Genomic DNA, 21,179 nt, shown 5'->3' on the forward strand with positions numbered 1-21,179 from the left:
ATTGTACTTTTATGATATCGACTCGAAAATGATGTTGATCACTTCGGCAAATAACGATGTTTTTCAGGGCCCGCTTGCACAGAGCAATCTTAGTTACAATCAATCTTAGGCCCCTACAATCAACTTTACAATCACCATACAATTGCTCTAATCCACTTGCACAAACACGATCTTAAGACAGCATGGATTTAAGATCGCAATCTTAACTAAGATCGAACTCTTCAACGTTGGAGGAAGAAATTTCTTAAACTCGACTCCTGTCTACAGTTGTCTTCAAGTGCGCATAGCATGCAGCGCAAATAAAACGTGGAACTGGTTACTGCACGCAACTGACATTTCTTCCTTAATCGCACCTTGCAGATTTTTCATGAAAACAAAACAAAGCAAAGCAAAAAAAAAAAAGAAAGAAAAGAAAACAAGCAAGAAAACCCAACATATCTTTGTAATGATAACGTGGAAAATAACATGTATGGTAACTCGTACCTCGTGGGCTATTCTCTGATTTTTCTATATTATTTATGAGCTAAGAATGTCATACTGCAACAACAGAAATATCACGTTTATGATAAAATATTGAAATACAAACAAGTACATTAACAAATTTACTGACCTAGTACTCATGAAAATTAAAAGATAACATAAATTATGAACAAAATGTCCTTATGATAGAACACCTATATGTACCATGATTTGTCAATGGCTGTCAATGAATCTGAGTTTGTCGCTGTTATTTGGAGTAAAATCCCAAATATATCCCACAAGCATTAGATGTGTAAAGATATGAAAGTGTGACATGAAAGTGGGAGTGTTGTGGAAAATGCATGACAGGGAAATATGAAAACGTTATTATTCCGTGTGTTTTGTATGTGTTGTTAAATACTTATCTACAGTATGTTAATTGCTTTACTCTATTTTGTTGATAATTATTTTTTTTCTTTTTGTTTAAAAACCTTTTACGCAAATTTCACATGCCTCAGCAAGTGTATTTTCCTGTTTGAAGAATACTTGTATTATATTTAAAATGCATAGATTAAAACTCAATTCTCACGTCAGAAAGAAACATAAATTTGTACGTTAACAAACAGTAGATTATTGACAGGTCTATGATCGAAAAGAATCATAGACCTGTTTTACAGTTTTATGCAATATAAAAGCAATGCCCAAACGTAAACCTAATTATTTGCGTGAAACTGAAACCAACGTGAACGCCATTTTGCTACTGACTACAATGATCTTAGCTCCTTACAATTGGTTCCGACCACGTTATCATTGCAGTTTGAATTTCGCGGGTTCGTTTTCATCGCGGTTTTCTTTCAACTTTATACCTTGAACTGGCATTTTCGGTGTTTCGGTACGTGTATGCCGAATGGTATCAGAATCCGTAAAGTTGTGTTTTACGTTGCATGTGACCTTTAAGACTGTGATGTATTAACACATTTTTCGCTTCTGCTCCATTCCAAGTTTTCATGATGGCCGTTAGTTGAAACAGGATATAGAAATATAGACCACGGTCATGTTGTAGTGTTTATACATTTGGGGAAAAGTAGGTAAAGTATTTGAATGAAAATGTTATATTAAGATACTGTACTGGCTACTCACCTCTTCTAGTGTTCGCTAGACAACGTTAAACACGATAAACGATGTGTTTACATCCATTTCATCATGATAAATGATTAATGATGACACGTGGTTGGAAAACCCAGCTATAATAAGGCAGTGTTTTCTAGACGAGCAGATGGCATCAACGTCTTCAGGTACAAGTAGCCCCTTTTCATCTCTGGCCGAGAGCAGCCTGACTCCTCCCGAAGATGAGCCGAACTTCATAAATGTGGACGAAAGGTAAGACAAAAACTGAAAGTTCAACACCGTAATATTCCGGTAGTAAACGGATAGCAACCAACATATTCTTTTGCTGAGCAAGCCATTATCTGCTCCACATGCTGCCAGATTAAACACAAGTGAATTTCAAGTGAAAAGTAAATCTAAAAGTATATTTTGACAATATTTCATGTCCTAATGTCAACAGACACGTGAGGGTCCCTGGGTAGATAAGGCCTTCAGCTACCCAAACTTGCCACGAAAGGTGACGATGCTTGTCATAAGAGGCGACTAAAGGGATTGGTTGGTCAGGCTCACTGACTTGGTTCCCAACTGTACATATTGATGCTCCTGTTGTTGACCACTGGATTGTCTGGTCAAGATTTGATTATTTACAGACTGCCGCCATATAGCTGGAGTATTGCTGAGTGCTGCATAGAACTGAAATCACTCACTCATCCAAATGTCAACAACTGGTTATAAAAAACGAGTGATTTGTTTGGTATGGGAATGTAACTGTTGCAATACATTTGGAAAGGTACAGTGTAAGTAGGTGTACAGGAATAATTAAGATATGTAAATTCTCACTTCTTATTTTACATCTGTTCACACAATGTATGCAATAAAGTAAAACATTTAAATATTGGAGCATCTTTATAGCTTAACAGGAGAAGTGATAGAGACCGGAGTGGGCGAGGAGGGGCTGTGAGGCTAGCACTAAGGTGACTAGTTTTGTCCAGTTTGGACTCATCAGACGGAGAAGCTAGCGGTGACTGGGGGTATATACATACTGTAGTGGAGCTGGAGGGGTTGGTCGCCAGTTCAAGGTGGGTCTGGTGTTTTGGTCAAGGAACAATGTAAACGCCACCTGCTGCCTGTAAAGTGTGGATGGCAGTCGGTGGTAGCCATTGGCATCACTGGTGGTGGCTGGTTGTAGCAGGTGGTTGCCAGTGGTGTGCCGGCAGAGCCTAAAGTGGGCGTTATAAAAGGAAAAATGGTGATGCTATAGCAGTAGCATCAAGCTAGGCATCGTGGTTGCCAATATGGCGGCTGAATGTATGGAGTTATAGGCACAAATGTTAGAATAAACATCGAAAGTATAAGATCTTGTAACAAGACCAGGTGTGTGTACAAATTTAAAAGAGGATATGGAATTCATATATCTAGTTCGAAGGGACGAAGGCACCAGTTTCACACACGAAACCAGTGCTAGTTTGCAACTACAATCCTATGAACCTAGAGCTTATATGCATTATCCAGAAACGCTGGCATCTACTCAGCGGAAACATGCAATGAAATCTTCCCCTCTCCATCAATTACAGCCTTTCGATGCAACAAAACTCTGAAAGACATCCTAGTCGGAGCTGCCATCACATATCCCCTTCAACCTCCTCAGGTCACGGGCAAAACAGTCGAGTTCATTGACGATCCGTGTCATGATCATACGTGCAAAGTCTGCAGAAATATCAATTCTAGCAGGTACTTTTATAGTACCCACACGGGCCGGAGGTACAGGACCCGTGAGCACCACTGCGAAAGTCGCAATGTGGTGTACCTACTCACTTGCAACTCATGCAAGAAACAATATGTTGGTGAAACTAAAAGGGCGTTCAGAACCAGATTGTCTGAACACTTTGCAGATGTCACACACAAGAGCGACAGACCTGTCGCTCACCATTTCAGTCTTCCAAATCACCACAAGTGTGACTTAAGATACACTGTCATCACTCAACTCAAGGCACACCCCGAGCGTAAGACCACCACTAAACGCTCCACTGAACTTAAGTAGATTTTCGAGCTCCACACATTCAGTCTGCAAGGTCTCAACAATAAAATTGTTGGCTGAAATTCACCCCATTTTTCATGCCCATCTTTATAGCTTGTTCAGCTTGGCCTGAGCTACTCTGCATATGCATGACTGACAGTTCTACAGTATTGTAGGTTGAATGGTACAAATGGCAGGTCAAGTTAACTGCAGTAAATAGGGTAGCTGAGGATGTTAAGGGGCGAAATGTGATAGCAACCAGTTAAACTCGTTTCCTGAGCAAGCCAATTGGAAATAAATGCAAGAGGATATCAATTTGTTTTTGTTCCACTCTGCATGTACTAAGGAAAATGATTGGCATGACTGATACACCATGAAATTAAAAAACAGTTCATCTTACAAAAACTTAAACCAGAGCAGAACAAGAAATTAAAGTGCAACTTTAACCGTGTTGGACAATGTATGAAAGCAAAATCAGTTTGCATCAGTGTTGTTCATAAGTAGGTCTACTGAAAAAAGATTGCTACTCACTTGTTTGGCAGTTCAGCAGTATTGTTATCAACAGAAGTCAATTTTAAACACACCTATTTAAGATTGTTGACTTTGACAAGTTCTGACATGTCTCACTGCACTGAATGAGTGTAAAGCAGTTGTGCAAGACACAACATGAATATTTGAATATTATCTTTCTTTTCTTCATTCGCTAACAGGCATGATGCCTTGTCATATGTCTTTACAATTAGGTTTGTGATTTCAGATATATGTTACTCAGATGTATTTCGTTGCAGTTCCATGTACTTCCTGTGCAATCCATCAGATTCAAGAAAGAACTTACACAGAATACTGTGCTTCTAAACTGGAACAAATGAGGAAATGTTCTGGGATATGTGATCAGACAGGATTAAATAGTAAACATCACTCTTCCAGTACTTTTCTGAAGTGTATCTAGAAGCAATCTCACGTTCAGTTTGCTTCCAGACATCCTGTACCATAGCTGGACTGATGTCATATTCACTTAATTACCCTGGAACCTTTTCGGCGGGTGCATTTGGTTCCTAGTAAAAGAAATAATATGCCTTGCAGAATATGTAAAAGCAAAAGTAATATTTGGAATGATCGACATGTTTTGATAGAAAAGCTGTGTACAATGACCAGATTCATGCAGTGATACTGTGAAAGCTACACGACAGTAGCATCTAATAATCACTTGTTTGCCATTCAAGTAATAACTCAGGTAACCACTTAAGAAACACTGACTGTCACACACCTCACAGCTCATGAAGTCATAACTTGATACAAAAATCCACTCGTGTGCTAGCTGCCTTGATGAAACCAAGAAAATATTACTTATCGTCATATGTCCTTACTCATCGCTTGAACTTGAAATGTGTCCGGCGAATGGATATTTGTCCTTTTTGTGATGATTCAGTTGCTTTATCTGAAACTGGAGAAAAGTATTCCTATGAATAGCAATCCTTTGTTAACCATGTCACCATGCTCGTGAAGGTCTACACATGAAGGTCACGGGGTAGAATAGGCCTTCAGCAACCCATGCTTTCCATAAAAGGCGACTATGCTTGTCGTAAGAAGCGGCTAACGGATCGGGTGGTCAAGCTCGCTGACTTGGTTGACTCATGTCATCGGTTCCCAATTGTGCAGGTCGATGCTCATGTTGTTGATCACTGGATTGTCTGGTCCAGACTCGATTATTTACAGAATGCCGCCATATAGCTGGAATATTGCTGTGTGCGGTGTAAAACTAAACTCACTCACTCGTGATGGTCACAGATCATTTTGAGCCTTAGGGGATAAGCACATTTTTAAGCAAATGATTTTGCAGACTTTTCTTGACAACACTGCCCTTTGTTCAGCCTTTGTTACTCACACAGAGTGTCTCATTTGTTTTCAGAAGAGGATGGTTCCTATGAAGAAGTTTCAGCAAATGTTCCATTACAGATTTCTGGAGCATAAGTTGGCATCTTATTATATTATCTTGCTCTCAGTTTGTAACCAAAACACAAGAAGAGGAATACAAAACAACTGATTTCATTTCAGGTACAAATGTGCTGTTTGTCATAACATCTTAAAGAATCCTGTTCAGACAAAATGTGGTCATAGGTAAGTGAGAAAAAGCTTGTTTATTTTGATTTTGGTTCATTTTTTGCATGAAGAATATGAGCAGATTTCCTTAAAGTTTGAGACCAGAAAAAGATAACACTTCAGAAACAATAGCAATATAAATACTACTCAAATTCAGTTGATGGTAAATTATACAAGACATTTATATATGACTAATCTGTTGTTGAACAACAGTTTAATCATAATAGTTTAATAATTCTTTGACTTTGTCTGGGTAGTATAGTATGTATTTTTAGTTTCTCATGCATATGAGACCCATGAAGGGCATGAAATAGGCCTTCAGCAGCCCATGCTTGCCATAAAAGGCAAATGTGCTTGTCGTAAGAGGCGACTAATGGGATTGGGTGGTCAGGCTCACTGACTTAGTTGACACATCATCAGTTCCCATTGTGCAGATTGATGCTTCTGCTGTTGATCACTGGATTGTCTGGTTCAGGCTCGAATATTTACAGACTGCTGCCATATACCTGGAGTATTGCTGAGTGCAGCGTACAACTTAATTCACTCTCTCTTATCCATATGTCTTGTAACCAGTGGCTTTAACTTTCAGTTGAGAGCAATGAATCTATCAGATTATATACCACTAAGTGACAGAACATTGAGATTCTGGGCCATAAACTAATGGTTTGCTGCATGTTTGTTCATCTACAACATCAGTGAATACTGCCTGCTTGTCATTCACAGACACCTACTGTATGCTATATGATCGAGTTACTGTTAAAAGGAAGCAAGGTAGGGAAGATTCAGTTTCAAATGCAAACGCCTCTACACAAATGTTAGTGTGATTTTAACTGATCAATTTTGTATATCTCTTCCAGATTGTGTGAAGGTTGCGTTGAAGTACTTTTCCGGCCGGGCGAGCCAGTAACTTGTCCACAAGCTGATGAGTACTGTGAAAAGCTCATGAAAAATGACGTAATATAACTCTTTTCATGAATTTAGATAGTAAATTAAATAGGTTAATGTTTGATGAAATATTTTGCTTGCCAAAAGCAGTTTGCTTGGAATTTTAGATAAATCTTTGGTACATGAAAAAACAAGGACTGGCCAAAAGGATTAAGGAAATGCTGTTGATAGGAAAAAATGATTAATGTTTGTCCTTATGACATTTGTGGCATGGATAGCATCATACACAAACTATTGTCATGAAATAGAGTTTTAATTTACTCAGACAATGTACAAAGTTAGGTTTGTATTCTTGGGGTTCTTTTAAATTTATGTTCGGAACCGTTTTTGCAGCATTCAAAATTCCCAAATTCCAAGCCAATCTTTCAAAAATTACCAATCTGGATACAAACTTGCCTGCCCAATTTTCAACAATAAATAAACAAAACATCAGGTTTCTGAATACTTTACTGCATGCCCTGTAATGTTAAACCTAAAGTACATAGCCTGATTTAGGAACTAGAAATCTGTTGCGCCGGACTGACCACTTTTGAAAATTTCCGAGATGAAAATAGACCATCCCGAATGGTCAGGCAGACAGGAATTTTAAATGCTGGTGTTTGTCAGTAATCTAAAATGTGACACAATTCATTTTCACCAGTTATGTGAAATATGTTGCTTTCTTTAGATATTTTCATTTTTGCTCAAAGTTATTCTCCGATATCTATCACATTATGATTAAAATTTATTTAACTGTCTCTATTATCTATATAGATAGCCATCCCTAGAACAGCAATATGTTTTTATAGGTCCGATTTCCTACCATTGAGGATAAAGAGGACCTTTGAAGTCACTTTGAATCCTGAGCCTGCAGCTAATTTCCTTAAATAAAAATGCTCAAATATTGACTTCATTTGATTCATTATTTCTCAGATTTTCCCTGATGTTAGTGCCAGGAGAGAGATAAGAAGCCTGCCTGTCTACTGTCCGTTCAAGAACTTGGGATGTGGAAAAGAGGTGCCATGGAAAGATCTTAATGTAAGAAGTGTACAAAGCCACTGATGTTGCCTGACATTTTGACAGTGTTTATGTGTATATGTATGTCACATATCTGATTATTCCAATCAAATCAAGTTTGGGAGGGAGTTAGGGAGTGTTTGTGTAGTTGTTCTTTTGATTAAGTTTCACGCTGGACTGCTGTTATGGTAAAGGAAATTGGTTAACTTCTCAGGGTTGTATCTCGTGGACAGCATTTTGTTCCGTATGAATGAACAGGACGTGGAGTCATCCTACAAATGACATCCTTACCTTGTTAGTTTGCTGACGGGGTTAACCCCTGTGGTCATGTGGACAAGGCATCCAACTTCAGATGATCAGAAGGTCTGGGGTTCGAATTCCAGCACAGAACTCAGAAACTTTATGGCCTCTTCATGAGCTATAATTAAAGTATGAGCATGTTATTATATGCTGCAAAGTGATTATGGCAGTATGATTTTTACATTTAATGCAGTATGAACATGAACTGATATTACTATTCTGATGGGAAGGATGGTCAAGGCTGAGGATGATCATGCTTCACCCAGTCACTTGCATGTTTGTTTTCATTAAGGGAAGTCTGACTTCAGATACTCATGGAAACGAATAAGGGAACACATGAAAGTACAAGTGTTCCTTTATGCTTTTCCAGGTTTCCAGGTATGTATTGCACTGTGAGTAAAATTCTGAAAATAAATATAGGAACACCTGTAGTTTCATATGTTCCTTTATTTATTTCTCTGAGTATATATGTCCGTGCTAAACCAGGACGAGAAATGTTTGTATTTAGTCCTAAATGAGCCTCAGAAGCCCTTGGTGACATAGGACATCTAAACACAGAAGGATCCATCAGGCAGTCATCAAGCACAGAAAAGACCCCAGAAGTTTAGTTTGACCATTCATCACCATGTTACTTGGGCCTGCCATTTAGCAGACTGTCTCCTTTCAAAACAAACTAGGAAAATGCAAGTTCTACCTCAATAGAGATTTCACCATAATAGTTGACATGTCCATAATTCTATCCAGAATGAATCATAACAGTTGATCCACCAGCATAACCAAAGACTGTATCAGCAGACGTCACGCCATACAGAACTCCACTACACTGCTAGAATCATATTTATATCACCAACATTTAATGCACAAATCCACTCACTCCACCACTGAATGATCTCCACTGGCTCTCAGTCACTCTCAGCAGACTACACAATCCTTCTAACTGCTTACAAGTGCTGCCATGACTTGGATCCATCCTTCTACCTTCAGGAACTGTTGCCAGCTTACTGTCCATCCAGATCCGTGCAATCCCTGCATTATAAAATCTTAACCATATGTTAAAAGTTCTTCATTTGGCTAAAGGACCTTCTCCCGTGCAGCCTCAACAAAAACGAATGATGTTTGATCAACATTACAAACAGCTGTATCAGTGACGTCATTTAGAATGACTATCACACATAATTAGTGTGGGCAATATCAATATATAGGTTATGATTATGAATTACTGGCTAATGCAGGCTGCAACATACTGTTCAATAGCCAGTGTCAGTACTTGGGTGTTTTATCCACTATCCTCAATTACCTCTGAATACATAGTGAAAACAACTATTCAGAGTGGGGGAAGTTTCGATACCTGTCAGGCAAAGGTCAAGTTTCTGTTAAAAAGAAAGCTCACAGCTCACCTTTCAATGCACCAGATACAGTCATGCTTGACGCATTCCGACAGCCTGTGCCGGTCTGCTCCAGCATCACTTTCAAACTGAGCTGACATGCTGTGATATTAATGATGTAGGATTCAAAGCTGTGCTCAAGCAGAACTTGCTGTGCTTAAGCAAGTTTCATGAAAGCTTTTTTGTTTTGGTGTGTGTGTATGTAGTAGCATTCCACAATTTTGTAGATGTGCTTTTAATGGTATAGGTTTTAAGTCAGTAAACATTACTGTCTGAAGTATCCTGTGATCATACCACACCTATCTACCTGTGATGACACCACACCCATATAGCTGGAATGAAACAGCTCTGACAGAGAAATAAAACCGTTGATTGATGTGAACAATGATGTTTGACAAAAAATGTCACAGCCTCTTTCAGAATTGTTTAAGCCATTGTTCATTATTCTTTTTTTTTTCTTTTTTTTTACAGAAACATGTGAGTGCATGTACCTTCAAGCCTGTTGAATGCCCAAACAGGCACAATGGATGTAAAGAAGTCCTCCCCCAGAAATCCCTAGACTCCCACGTGAAACAGTGTCAATATCGCCAAGTTCAGTGTGACCAGTGTAGACAGCCCATCCCAATAGCCATGGCACAGGTATGCAGCTGCAGTTGAAATAAAGAGTACTTATTGCCACACGGCCATGAAAGTAAAGATACACAACAACAGCAACTGAGATTTGTGACATATATTGGGCACTGTGTTGAAGATGCAGATGGTCCAACAAGCCGTGATCCTAACCCGCACCCCCATACATATTAACAAAGGGTATGATGTGTCAAGCTGTTCCTCTACCTTATGTGGCAGACAGGACCCAAGTAACGATACTATCACACTCCAATGCCTAACCTCCTACCAACACTCAGCAAAACCAAGTTTTTAATTTGTCCATGCCCACTTTGTTTGAGGGCACACCTTATGGCATGTACAATGGTGCCTGATATTTGATGTTTGACGACTACTTTGAGTTCTAAAAGTATTATGATTATTATCACTTAAATCACACATCATCTGGTCATGAAGCGTCACTGTGACGCAGTGTTAGTAATAATAATTACTGTAATCATTGCACACAATCTCTGTGTCAGTATGACTTTTCATTGTTATCAGTATTATACATTATGAAAGTTATTGTGGTTGGGTAGTGTATACCAGTATCAGCAGTTTGTCAGATAGAGCCTTACGCTGTTACGCTGTAAAATGAAACCAGGAAGTACATAGTTACTAAGAGTTTATGATACCAAGAAAGAGCTTCTAGGTCAGTACAGGTGAACATGTGAGATAAAATATCACCATGAATTTTCCTCCCATTGTAACTGACATGGCATGATATCACTTGAATACTTTTCTAAAAATAGTGACACCCAACTTCACATCCTGTTTGATTCAGGAAGTCCTTTTGCTCATTGTTAACACCACACTAGGTAATGCTGAACAACAGGACGTCAGTCTGTTTATCATTATGTGTGTACCTGAACATGCAGTGATAAACATACTGAGCATTGATCTGTGCAACTGGGGTACTATACCCTCTCTGTCGCTCATCTCTCATAAGGTGTGATGGGTGTGATTTTTTTCAACAGTATTACTTTAAAGACTTGTTTTCAGCAAAACAACATTCTGTGGATTTTCTCTGATTTTTTGTCAGTCTAAAAGATGAAAAGGGTGAAATTTCCTATTCAGCAGTCTTGCAGTAAGATCATTTTCTTGACAAAATATTTAAATCCAATGAGTGATAAGCAATTAGTAAGAGGTTAAGTAAAACAAAGAGCATTTGCACTCTTAAAAATTACACTCTGACTTGTTCTGCTGTAGATATGATGATTCATTAAAAGCACACAATGCTCCACATGGCACTAAGGTGTAAGATGTATTACATGGTTCCTTGTGCAATCATTGTGTAAAGTCATTTTGCACATGTTGCATTCATATTTGCATTGCCTTTAGGGACCATTCATAATTTATTGCTATGGGGATGAAGATGATTTTTGTGGAGAAGCATGTACAATGTTAATAGTCCCCCGAAAATTTATGTACAAAGTATGTGACCTCCCCTGCATTTCATCTCCCAAGAACAAAATGGGTGACCCCACTTAAAATCACCACCACCTGCAGCCAAGAATTATGATCGGTCACTTACTCATTGCTACCTTGAAAACATGTTGTCTTTTATTAACAATATGTTGTTATATGGAGGCCAGTGGTGGATAAGCTTCATTCTCTCTACCATTGGTTCTGTTTTGACACAAGAGATGCCTAGAGTTCGTACCCGAACAATTCCGAATGATATTTAGCGTACGATCGCTTCCGGGTGATGCACATGGCGTACATACTGCCATGACAACAGTGAGTAAACAGTCGCTGAAAATAGTATTTTTGACAATATTCAAGGATGTTATCTTGTGGAAATAATAGCTAATGGTAACCATGTCAACAGAAACCCCCAAAGCATATATACTGCAGGTCAAATAACTGTGTTATGTGCTGACTTTTGTTTGTGGAGAGATCTGTGTCGGTGACCTGAATATTTTGAAAGTCCCTCCGATCCCTAAATAGTAGCCGTTGTCTGATTGGTTAAATCTATTTAACCGTCTCGCATTTGATTGGACTGTCATTGATTGCTCAAAGGTTACCTGACGCGACCTTCTACTAGGTTTTGTTAGACTCAGTGGTGGAGTGTAACGAAATACACTGAGACGAAGTATACTTAGACTGGGGTGGTCCAATAAGGCAAAAAAGTAGTTTTTGTTTTTGTAGATATTTTATTCAAAATATAGTTACAATTGTTGTAGTTATTTTTAATGGACATGAAAATGATTTTAAGTACCCCAAGGAGAACTCTCTTCAGATAATCATCAACCTCTGCAGGTTTGTTCGAATTAATTCAAAGGTTATTGGGGTGGTCCAATAAGGCAAAAAAGTAGTTTTTGTTTTTGTAGATATTTTATTCAAAATATAGTTACAATTGTTGTAGTTATTTTTAATGGACATGAAAACGATTTTAAGTACCCCAAGGAGAACTCTCTTCAGATAATCATCAACCTCTGCAGGTTTGTTCGAATTAATTCAAAGGTTATTGGGGTGGTCCAATAAGGCAAAAAAGTAGTTTTTGTTTTTGTAGATATTTTATTCAAAATATAGTTACAATTGTTGTAGTTATTTTTAATGGACATGAAAACGATTTTAAGTACCCCAAGGAGAACTCTCTTCAGATAATCATCAACCTCTGCAGGTTTGTTCGAATTAATTCAAATGCAGAGATAATGGTCACCAAGAATTGTTAACGAATAGTGGCTGTATAAGAGTTAAAGTAAACATATGAATAAGGATGGTTGGGGATGGGTAGGATAAGGGGTTTCTTCATTGTTATTATTCATTGTATGGATTACGAATTTTCACAAGAATTTTGTTCCACCCACCCACCTTTTACCCACCATTTACAAATACAGAATATTTGCTGTTTTAGAAGAAGTATTTCATATGCATATTTTTTGTTCTGTTATGTACTTTCTTGGTTTGTCATATGGTTTCTTTTTTGTATTTTGTTGTGTGTGTGTATAACATTACCACATAATTTGTAACTTTTGTAACTATTCTTGATTCTGAACTTTGATTTAACTGCTAATCATATGCTGGATCTTAAATATATTTTTGATTGTCTGTGAATAGAAACACAAGGAGTCGGACTGCCCAGAATCAACTATTTCATGTCCTTACAAGTGTGGTGCACCTCAGATGAAGAGGAAGGAGGTTTGTAGCTACCACTTGACTTCAACTATCTAACATTAACAGCTAAATAGTGATAAAACACACCATCATGTCACCTGTTTTGTATATAACAGTAAGTTCACCTGAATCTGTTTCAACCTCCAAGAAACTAAGACTCATTTCAAATTCATGGTCTTTGATGTATAATGACATTGCAACATGCATCAGCAATTTTCCAGAAAGGTCACTGTGAGCAACACATTGGGTTCAGTCTGTTTTCTGGGACAAATTACAGAAATATATATTGATGAAATAAACAGTACTTGGTCATTTACAAATAATCATTTCAGTAATCTTTCCTGTCCTTGTTTGTTTGTTTTGTAAGTTAATTGCAATGTTTTGTTTTGAGTTGACGCTTCTAGACCAAGATTCTTCTGAATACTTTCACTTGGTAGTTCATCTCAGACACTTAATTGCTGTTTTTTAATTTCAGCTGGAGCATCATCTCAATGTTTGTCAGAAGAAACCGCAGGAATGCAAATTCAAGTCTGTTGGGTGTACATTTGCTGTAAGTAAATGTATGCAATTGTAAATCCTTTTTGTGATGCAGTGTACTTACATTCAGGTCACTGGCTTATATGCACAATTAAATATAAACAGCAAGTATTAACTTTTATGCCCAAGTACAAAAAACTTTCAAGAAATTGTGAATTTATGACCAGGATGTATATGAGTCCATGGAATTTGAGTGTTCAGGTAGAATTCAAAGACAAAACCCTGAAGTATGTATACTGAAAGTCAAGAAGCTTCAAATGTGTGTTGCAGTGAGCACATCAGACTGCCTCACAGATGGACCAAAAGGTTAATACCATGAGCAGCAATTAACCCCATTCTTTGATTTCTCAAAAACAAACTCTAGTTTTTTGTCCCTTTTTAAACTGAGCTTGAGAATTTGATAAACATGAAAAGAACCCTTATCTACGGTCATCTATGAAAATAAATACGGTCCTGGAACACCATCTGAAATATGTGATTGTGATGAACTTGTCATTTCATGTTTTCAGGGCAGTGCACAAGACATTGCAGAGCATGAAAAGCGGGATATTTCACAGCATTTGGAACTTGTGACAATGTATACTGGAAATATGGACCTACAGAGCATGCAGATCAGAACTGAACTTGGAGTAAGTTACATGTCTGAATTAGTGTTGGGAATTGGTTAGAATCTTATAATTGATGATTTTTTCATTATAATCAAGCAATCAAAGAAAATAATTGGTTTGTATTATTTATCAAATTTTCCAGGTTATGTGTGTTAATGCACAAAAAATACAGGAGAAAAAATTTAGTTCTTCGGGGGTAGGACCCGTGAAGGTCCCGGGGTAGAATAGGCCTTCAGCAACCCATGCTTGCCATAACAGGCGACTCAGCTTGTCGTAAGAGGCGACTAACGGGATCGGGTGGTCAGACTCGCTGACTTGGTTGACACATGTCATCGGTTCCCAATTACGCAGATCGATGCTCATGTTGTTTATCACTGGATTGTCTGGTCCAGACTCGATTATTTACAGCCCGCCGCCATATAGCTGGAATATTGCTGAGTGCGGCGTTAAACTAAAACTCACTCACTCTTCGGGGGTAGGGATGGGGTTTGTTGCAAATTTCACAAAATGCATTTGCAAGTTTCACATTTTCAAAGGATGACTAGTATGTTAGGCAATTAATTTCCAGAAGTCATTAAAACAAATTCAACATGATTTGGAATGATCTTGTAGTACTCATGAAATGTAACAGACAAAACCAAATTATAGTTAATGCAAACAAGAGTTCCAGAATTGTTTGTGTTAGATTATGGGAAAACGATTGATTGCTTGGTCATGTAGTCATTGCTAGTAGCAACCAATCTTTGATTATATAAAATTTGATTTACCACCACTACCATACAGTCTATACTGTCTTTTAAAATTTGACAAATATAGACTCATAACATTTGATATGAAAGAAGTCATTTTCTAGTATTTGATGTCTCTATAATTGCACTTCTTCAGCGAGCAGAATGAATAATGTCTCCTAGAAGTGGAGAGCTGGGACTGAAAACCGGACACACATGTTCATTGAATAATGTGTCATGTTACTGGTGTATGATTTCAAGTTGCCGCAGTACTGTAGCAGGCTGACATTCAGCACAGATACAACCAAGCTACTTTTAAGTGGACCTAGTCAGAGGCTATCAGAAAGGATGCAACTTCATTCCAGTTTGTCAGTGTTAAGGAATTCTGAGAGACTTTACATGCACAGAAGATATGAAGCTTATTTCACCAAAACCATAAATATTTACCACACGTATTCATATGTTTCCATCACAGTCATCTGTAATCTGGGAGTTTGACATAATTCACAACATAACCAGCTTTGTTGGAAGACAGTGCAAATATGCTCCTTGGGATATGAGCAAATGTCACTTAAGAAATATCATCCGTCATATTGGCAATACAAGGAGTCTCACAAGCAATGGTAAAATTTTTAATTCATTTTATCAGATTATATATGACACTAACATAAGCAGTGGAATGCCCATAAATTCCCTTGACGTGATACAGACTTTCAGATCACACAGTGTTCAAGCCATTAATGAAAACTGTCATGCCATGGACAAAGGAGTCTTTTCATCATCCCTAAAGGAGGGAGTGAATGAGTTTAGTTTTACGCTGCAATATTCCAGCTATATGGGGGCGGTCTGTAAATAATCGAGTCTGGACCAGACAATCCAGTGACCAACAACATGAGCATTGATCTGCGCAATTGGGAACTGATGACGTGTCAACCAAGTCAGCGAGCCTGACCACCCGATCCCGTTAGTCGCCTCTTACGACAAGCGTAGTCGTCGATTATGGCAAGCATGGATTGCTGAATGGCTATTCTGCCCCGGGACCTTCAGGGGTTCCATCCGTAAAGGATGTTCCTAGAGAACAGTGTGAGACAGCACTGATGTTGTATGATTAAGGATTGTAGAAATGTCTGTATGTGCAAAGAATGTATGTATGAAAAGAAAAGGGCATTCACAGAAGGCAGACATGATTTATAATCTATTCAAAAGAAGATTGCTGTGAATTTAAGTAACTGAAGAATGCAATGGAGAGACAAGAATCTATAGCCTGTAGTAATGATTCTCAATTTACAGACAACTATCAAATTCATAGATGGGAGATATCTTGTTTGTCCAAACTTGTGATCTCAGTTGTGTGGTGTTCATCATATGGCGTATAACTGATTGCATCCTGTTGCCTACTGTCTCTTACAGAATATATAAAACACACACACCATCTCCTGTTATGAAAGGATGGTTCACAGATAAGAGGATATACAGGGACAGAATTTAAGGCTCCAGTTTGGACTCCATCATTACACATAGGCTATATAGCAGGATGTATTAGAGACAGGTTTGGTGTGTTGACAGCAAGACAAACCCTGAACTCAAATAGTTTCTGCAATAAAGTTATCAAACTACTTCCATGGAAATGGTTACAGAGGGAAATGGAAGCATGTCTTTATGTATAAAGACAGCTATGTTTTTTGTATTGTTTACATATTGTGTTATATTGATATTATAATATATTACACACAGTTATCAGTGATAACAAATTTACTGTCTTACAAACCCATTTGCCATTGAAGTGAGTACTGGGCCAGTGTGCTTCTTTCACAAAGACAGGAAGTTACAGCAAAACACATACTAACCTATAAATGTGTCCAACACTGCATTAAGATGAATTCTGAAGACAGGTTAGATGGGGTAGCCTTGTGGTTAAAATGTTTGCTCGTCATACCAATAACCAGATTCTATTCAATTACAAATGGATGACAAGGATGTGCTGTATGATGTTTTGTTCAATGTATTGTAAGAATAACAAATTAATGGCGAAAAATGGTTCACAAGATGATGTATACAATGTATTGTGAGGAGGAGGACGGTTTGCACATTGCTTTACACAATGTAATATGAAAAGAAATGAATGGCAATGTTCTGTATGATACTCTAGGTAATGTACTATGACAACATGTACTTTCTGAAATAAAAATACTTTAAAAAATGGGGATGGGGTGGGGTTCAATACCCCACATGGGTACAACGTGTGAAGCCCATTTACGACGATCCCACCATGATATTGCTGAAATATTGCTAAAAGCAACGTCGAACTACACTCATTTACTCAAGACAGTTTACGGTCATGTTAGACATCTCATCTTCTCATTATTGTTATTATTTTATAAGTCTCATTTTTACAATCAATATTGACTCGTGAAGGTCTGGGGTAGAATAGGCAACCCATGCTTGCCATAAAAGGCGACTATGCTTGTCATAAGAGGCGACTAACGGGATCGGATGGTCAGGCTCGCTGACTTGGTTGACACATGTCATCGGTTCCCAATTGCGCAGATCGATGCTCATGTTGTTGATCACAGGATTGTCTGGTCCAGACTCGATTATTTACAGACCACCACCATATAGCTGGAATATTGCTGAGTGCAGCGTAAAACTAAACTCACTCACTCACTACAATCAATATTTGTTAAGATCCACATTACATCCAGATGAGGCAGGCTAGTCATGTGACATTCCATGGGTGCATTGTGGGAGTATGGACATAAGCCTAGTCTTCAAACAAAAAACGTATCTCTTTTGTTGGGAGTCGAGCTGATGCATTTTTTCCCTCCAGTGATGGTGTGATAGATGCAACAACAGACCATTAAACTGGTTGCAAACCGAGCTAAATGCACTTAAGGAAATGGCACTTGGGAATGACAACTGATGAGAATGAAGGTGCTGCTAACCAAGGTTATGTTTGATTATGAGGGGACAGACTGGAATAGCCTAGGGACGCCAGTTCAGTGTGACACAATGCAAAAAGTGTGCTTGCTGTATAGGCACTGTCACTGGCTGTAGCGAAGAATCTTAAATTTAATGTCACGTTCAACCAAAAAATCAAACATAATTAAAACACAATGATCACTTGCTGATTATAGAAGAACAAATAACCGAAATTATAAGCATACAATTGCAAATCAAAAGTGTAATATTTTGCACTTAGGTCTACTATGCTTGAATGGAAGGACCTGGGATAGAGCCGTTGGGTGTGCACTCAAGTGGAAGGAAATCTTTTCATTGGCTGGCTCATTTGGCTGATACACTTAACTGTCTCTCTGTTTATGGTATAAAAGCCCAATAGGTGTTAATTGCAAATTGCATATGGTCAGTGATTGAAGTTGGGCATTGCATATTCTCAGCAGACAGGCAGGCAGACATATAGGTGTAAGTAAACCAGACATTGAATGAGGCTTTAGTTTTTCATCACATTTTTTTTTTCAACTTTTTAGATTGAATTCAAATTAGCAATTTGTTTCGGTCAGTCTGCAAAGCTGTGTTTTATGTTGCATGTGACCGTTAACTACTGTCGGAAAATAAAAGAACAAATGGTTTTAGACTTTATTCTGTATCCCTCATATTTACACAGCTGCAAAAAGGATATGTCAAAATACCTCACTTCAGCCTAACTGGGCATTCCTCGGGATGAGTAAGAGGATATCCAGAAAAGCATGTTTACTCGTAAAATCTTGTAATGTCTGCTAAAAACAACAGATCACACTATAGATGGCACTTAGGTTGCTCAGCCCGGTATAATGAGAGATGAGAGAGAAAGCAGCCTGATACCCACAGCAAAACTTATTAAATGTCTCAAAATCCACAGATATAATGACCACCTGAAGATCGACTGGATTGGATATTGTTGTATATGTTAGGACATGCCATGCACTTCCCTACTTTAATACCCCTGTGGGATTTTCATGTCTTAGCTGATATCTCTATCCCCCAGCCCGACCCCAACCATTGTCTGCTTCAGTTGTCTTGATTTTACTTTTGAGACAACCCCTCCTACCTGTTTCTTTTTATTGTGATAGTGAGACTCCATGACAACTACATCCTTAATAGTTTCAGCGTGAAAGTTATTTTTTATGACAGCTATGTCTTAATTCAAAATGGACATGTGAAAAGTGCCCTTTGTAATACAATATCACCGCACACTAATTTGCATAAAGCCATGGTCTGTTCCAAATAAGTTGGTTTGGACTGACACGCATTGCTCTTTTCTTCACTAATCTCTTCTCAGTAAAGTCCTTTTTCACATTTCCTATCTCCGCACCACTGGAACTGTAGTTAAACCAAAGTTACTTTAACATATATGTCACACTTTTGCATATCAACTACATAAAGTGAAGAAATAGATATGAAAAAAAAATTATTTTGTGTGTATTTCCAACGGTACTATAGAAAATAGAACATATCATTGAATATAGTGCTCATTTAGTTTAGGAAGAACTAGGTAAAAAGCATGACTTTGATTCCTACCCAATACCAGTGGTTTGCATCTCTGCTTAGGTTTTAGCAAGCAGTTTGGCTGAGTGTTTGACTGATACTATTTTTGACAGGCTATCACAACAGAGAGAGATCAACTGAAAACTCAACTCGAAAGGACTCTTGCAGAAAATGCCTCACTCAAGGAAAGTGTTGGAAAGTTGGAGGCTACGGTTCGTGATATGAAGGTAAGCCATGACTGCAAATAATTGTTTGAATACAGTGTTTCCAGTGATCTTTTACACCTGAAATTTGAACTAAATTCATCTGAAGGTGGCATGTTGGTTATCCCGAAGATGGCACCATTCAGTGATCAGTAATGGCAGTAGGTTAGCAGCCTATTAATCAGTTAACATCATGCTTATCACACCTCTCTGTGGTCATAAATAGAGCAGATGGATAGCCTCTCTCTCAGTGAACATGCAGATCACATTACTGTCTGACTAGTAATGATAGCAGGTGGATAGCCTCTCTGTCAGTGAACATGCAGATCACATTACTCTCTGACTAGTAATGATAGCAGGTGGATAGCCTGCCTGTCAGTGAACTTGCAGGCCACATTACTCTCTGACCAGTAATGTTAGCAGGTGAATAACATGTCCGACAGTGAAATTGCATACTCTGTGACATGTAATGTAGCATGTTAGTTGCCTGTTGAACATGCAGAGCAAGCTCCTGTGATTATGACAGCAACCTGGGGTTAACTTCTAAGCCTTGTTTCTTCACAGTTGAAAATGGTTGCCCAGACAGAGAGAGTTATTAAGCTGGAGAGGAGGGTGGAGGAACTACCACGCAAGGAACAGCTGGAACAACAGAGTCGCGAGTTGACAACACTCCGGGAAAGGTCACAGAATCTGACAGAGCAGATAGCAGGGATGGAGGGTGGCCAGACAGTAGCCCGTTATGGCAGTTTGAGCACAATGGCAGGTTTGTAGCCTGTTAGTATGTGACTTGGAAACAGCTCTACTCTATGAGCATTTTACAGTGGAAGATTTGTAGCCTCACAGGCGCAAACAGGCAAGGCTTTTAAGCTGATCATTGACAGTGAAAGGTTGGTAGAAGGTTTGTAACCTGATAATCAGTGATGATAGCAGGTAAGCATGTTCACTGATGAACAGGCCCCAAACCTGCTATCATCACTCTAGTTTGATCATTGATGATAGAATCATGTTTGAAACTTGTTCATCAGAGTCGCGAGTTGACAACAGTCCGGGAAAGGTCGCAGAATCTGACAGAGCAGATTGTAGGGATGGAGGGTGACTGTAACCGGTTATGGTAGTTTGAGCACAATGGCAGGTTTGTAGCCTGTTAATATGTGACTTGGAAACAACTCTACTCTATGAGCATTTTACGGTGGAAGATTAGTAGCCTCACAGGCACAAACAGGCAAGGCTTTTAGGCTGATCATTGACAGTGAAAGGTTGGTAGAGGGTTTGTAACCTGATAATCAGTGAACTTACAGTCACCTTTATTCAGTGGTCTTTAATGATAGCAGGTTTGGGGCCTGTTCATCAGTGAACATGCCTCTGACTCTAGTTTTTTCTTTGATGATAGCAGGTTTGGTCCCTGTTCATCAGTGAACATGCTTCTGACTCTAGTTTTATCTTTGTTGATAGCAGGTTTGGTCCCTGTTCATCAGTGAACATGCTTCTGACTCTAGTTTTATCTTTGATGATAGCAGGTTTGGTCCCTGTTCATCAGTGAACAT

General features: G+C 38.5%; 1 protein-coding gene and 1 long non-coding RNA gene across 6 annotated transcripts in view; one reads left to right on the forward strand and one right to left on the reverse strand.

Moving 5' to 3' along the window:
- LOC137294749 (TNF receptor-associated factor 3-like) overlaps positions 1-21,179 on the forward strand; it is a 136,567-nt gene that overhangs the window by 69,755 nt on the left and 45,633 nt on the right. For 3 of the 5 annotated variants that reach the window (XM_067825849.1, XM_067825852.1, XM_067825851.1), the window contains 10 exons: positions 1,728-1,839; positions 5,639-5,701; positions 6,541-6,637; positions 7,541-7,645; positions 9,781-9,948; positions 13,021-13,101; positions 13,553-13,627; positions 14,124-14,243; positions 19,546-19,659; positions 20,200-20,398. In XM_067825849.1, the coding sequence (XP_067681950.1) occupies positions 1,736-1,839; positions 5,639-5,701; positions 6,541-6,637; positions 7,541-7,645; positions 9,781-9,948; positions 13,021-13,101; positions 13,553-13,627; positions 14,124-14,243; positions 19,546-19,659; positions 20,200-20,398 (1,126 nt within the window). In that variant the 5' untranslated portion in view covers positions 1,728-1,735. Of the gene's footprint in view, positions 1-1,461; positions 1,548-1,727; positions 1,840-5,638; positions 5,702-6,540; positions 6,638-7,540; positions 7,646-9,780; positions 9,949-13,020; positions 13,102-13,552; positions 13,628-14,123; positions 14,244-19,545; positions 19,660-20,199; positions 20,399-21,179 lie in introns of those variants that run through there. The other 2 variants (XM_067825850.1, XM_067825848.1) reach the window with 2 other exon arrangements.
- On the reverse strand, positions 4,690-8,950 carry LOC137294755 (uncharacterized). Its single transcript, XR_010957536.1, has 3 exons — positions 8,799-8,950; positions 7,916-8,042; positions 4,690-5,027 (listed from the first exon to the last, which is right to left on the reverse strand). It is a non-coding gene; the product is annotated as an uncharacterized lncRNA (long non-coding RNA).

Source organism: Haliotis asinina, chromosome 8 (genome assembly GCF_037392515.1).
Source record: "Haliotis asinina isolate JCU_RB_2024 chromosome 8, JCU_Hal_asi_v2, whole genome shotgun sequence".
Taxonomy (NCBI): Eukaryota; Metazoa; Mollusca; class Gastropoda; order Lepetellida; family Haliotidae; genus Haliotis; species Haliotis asinina.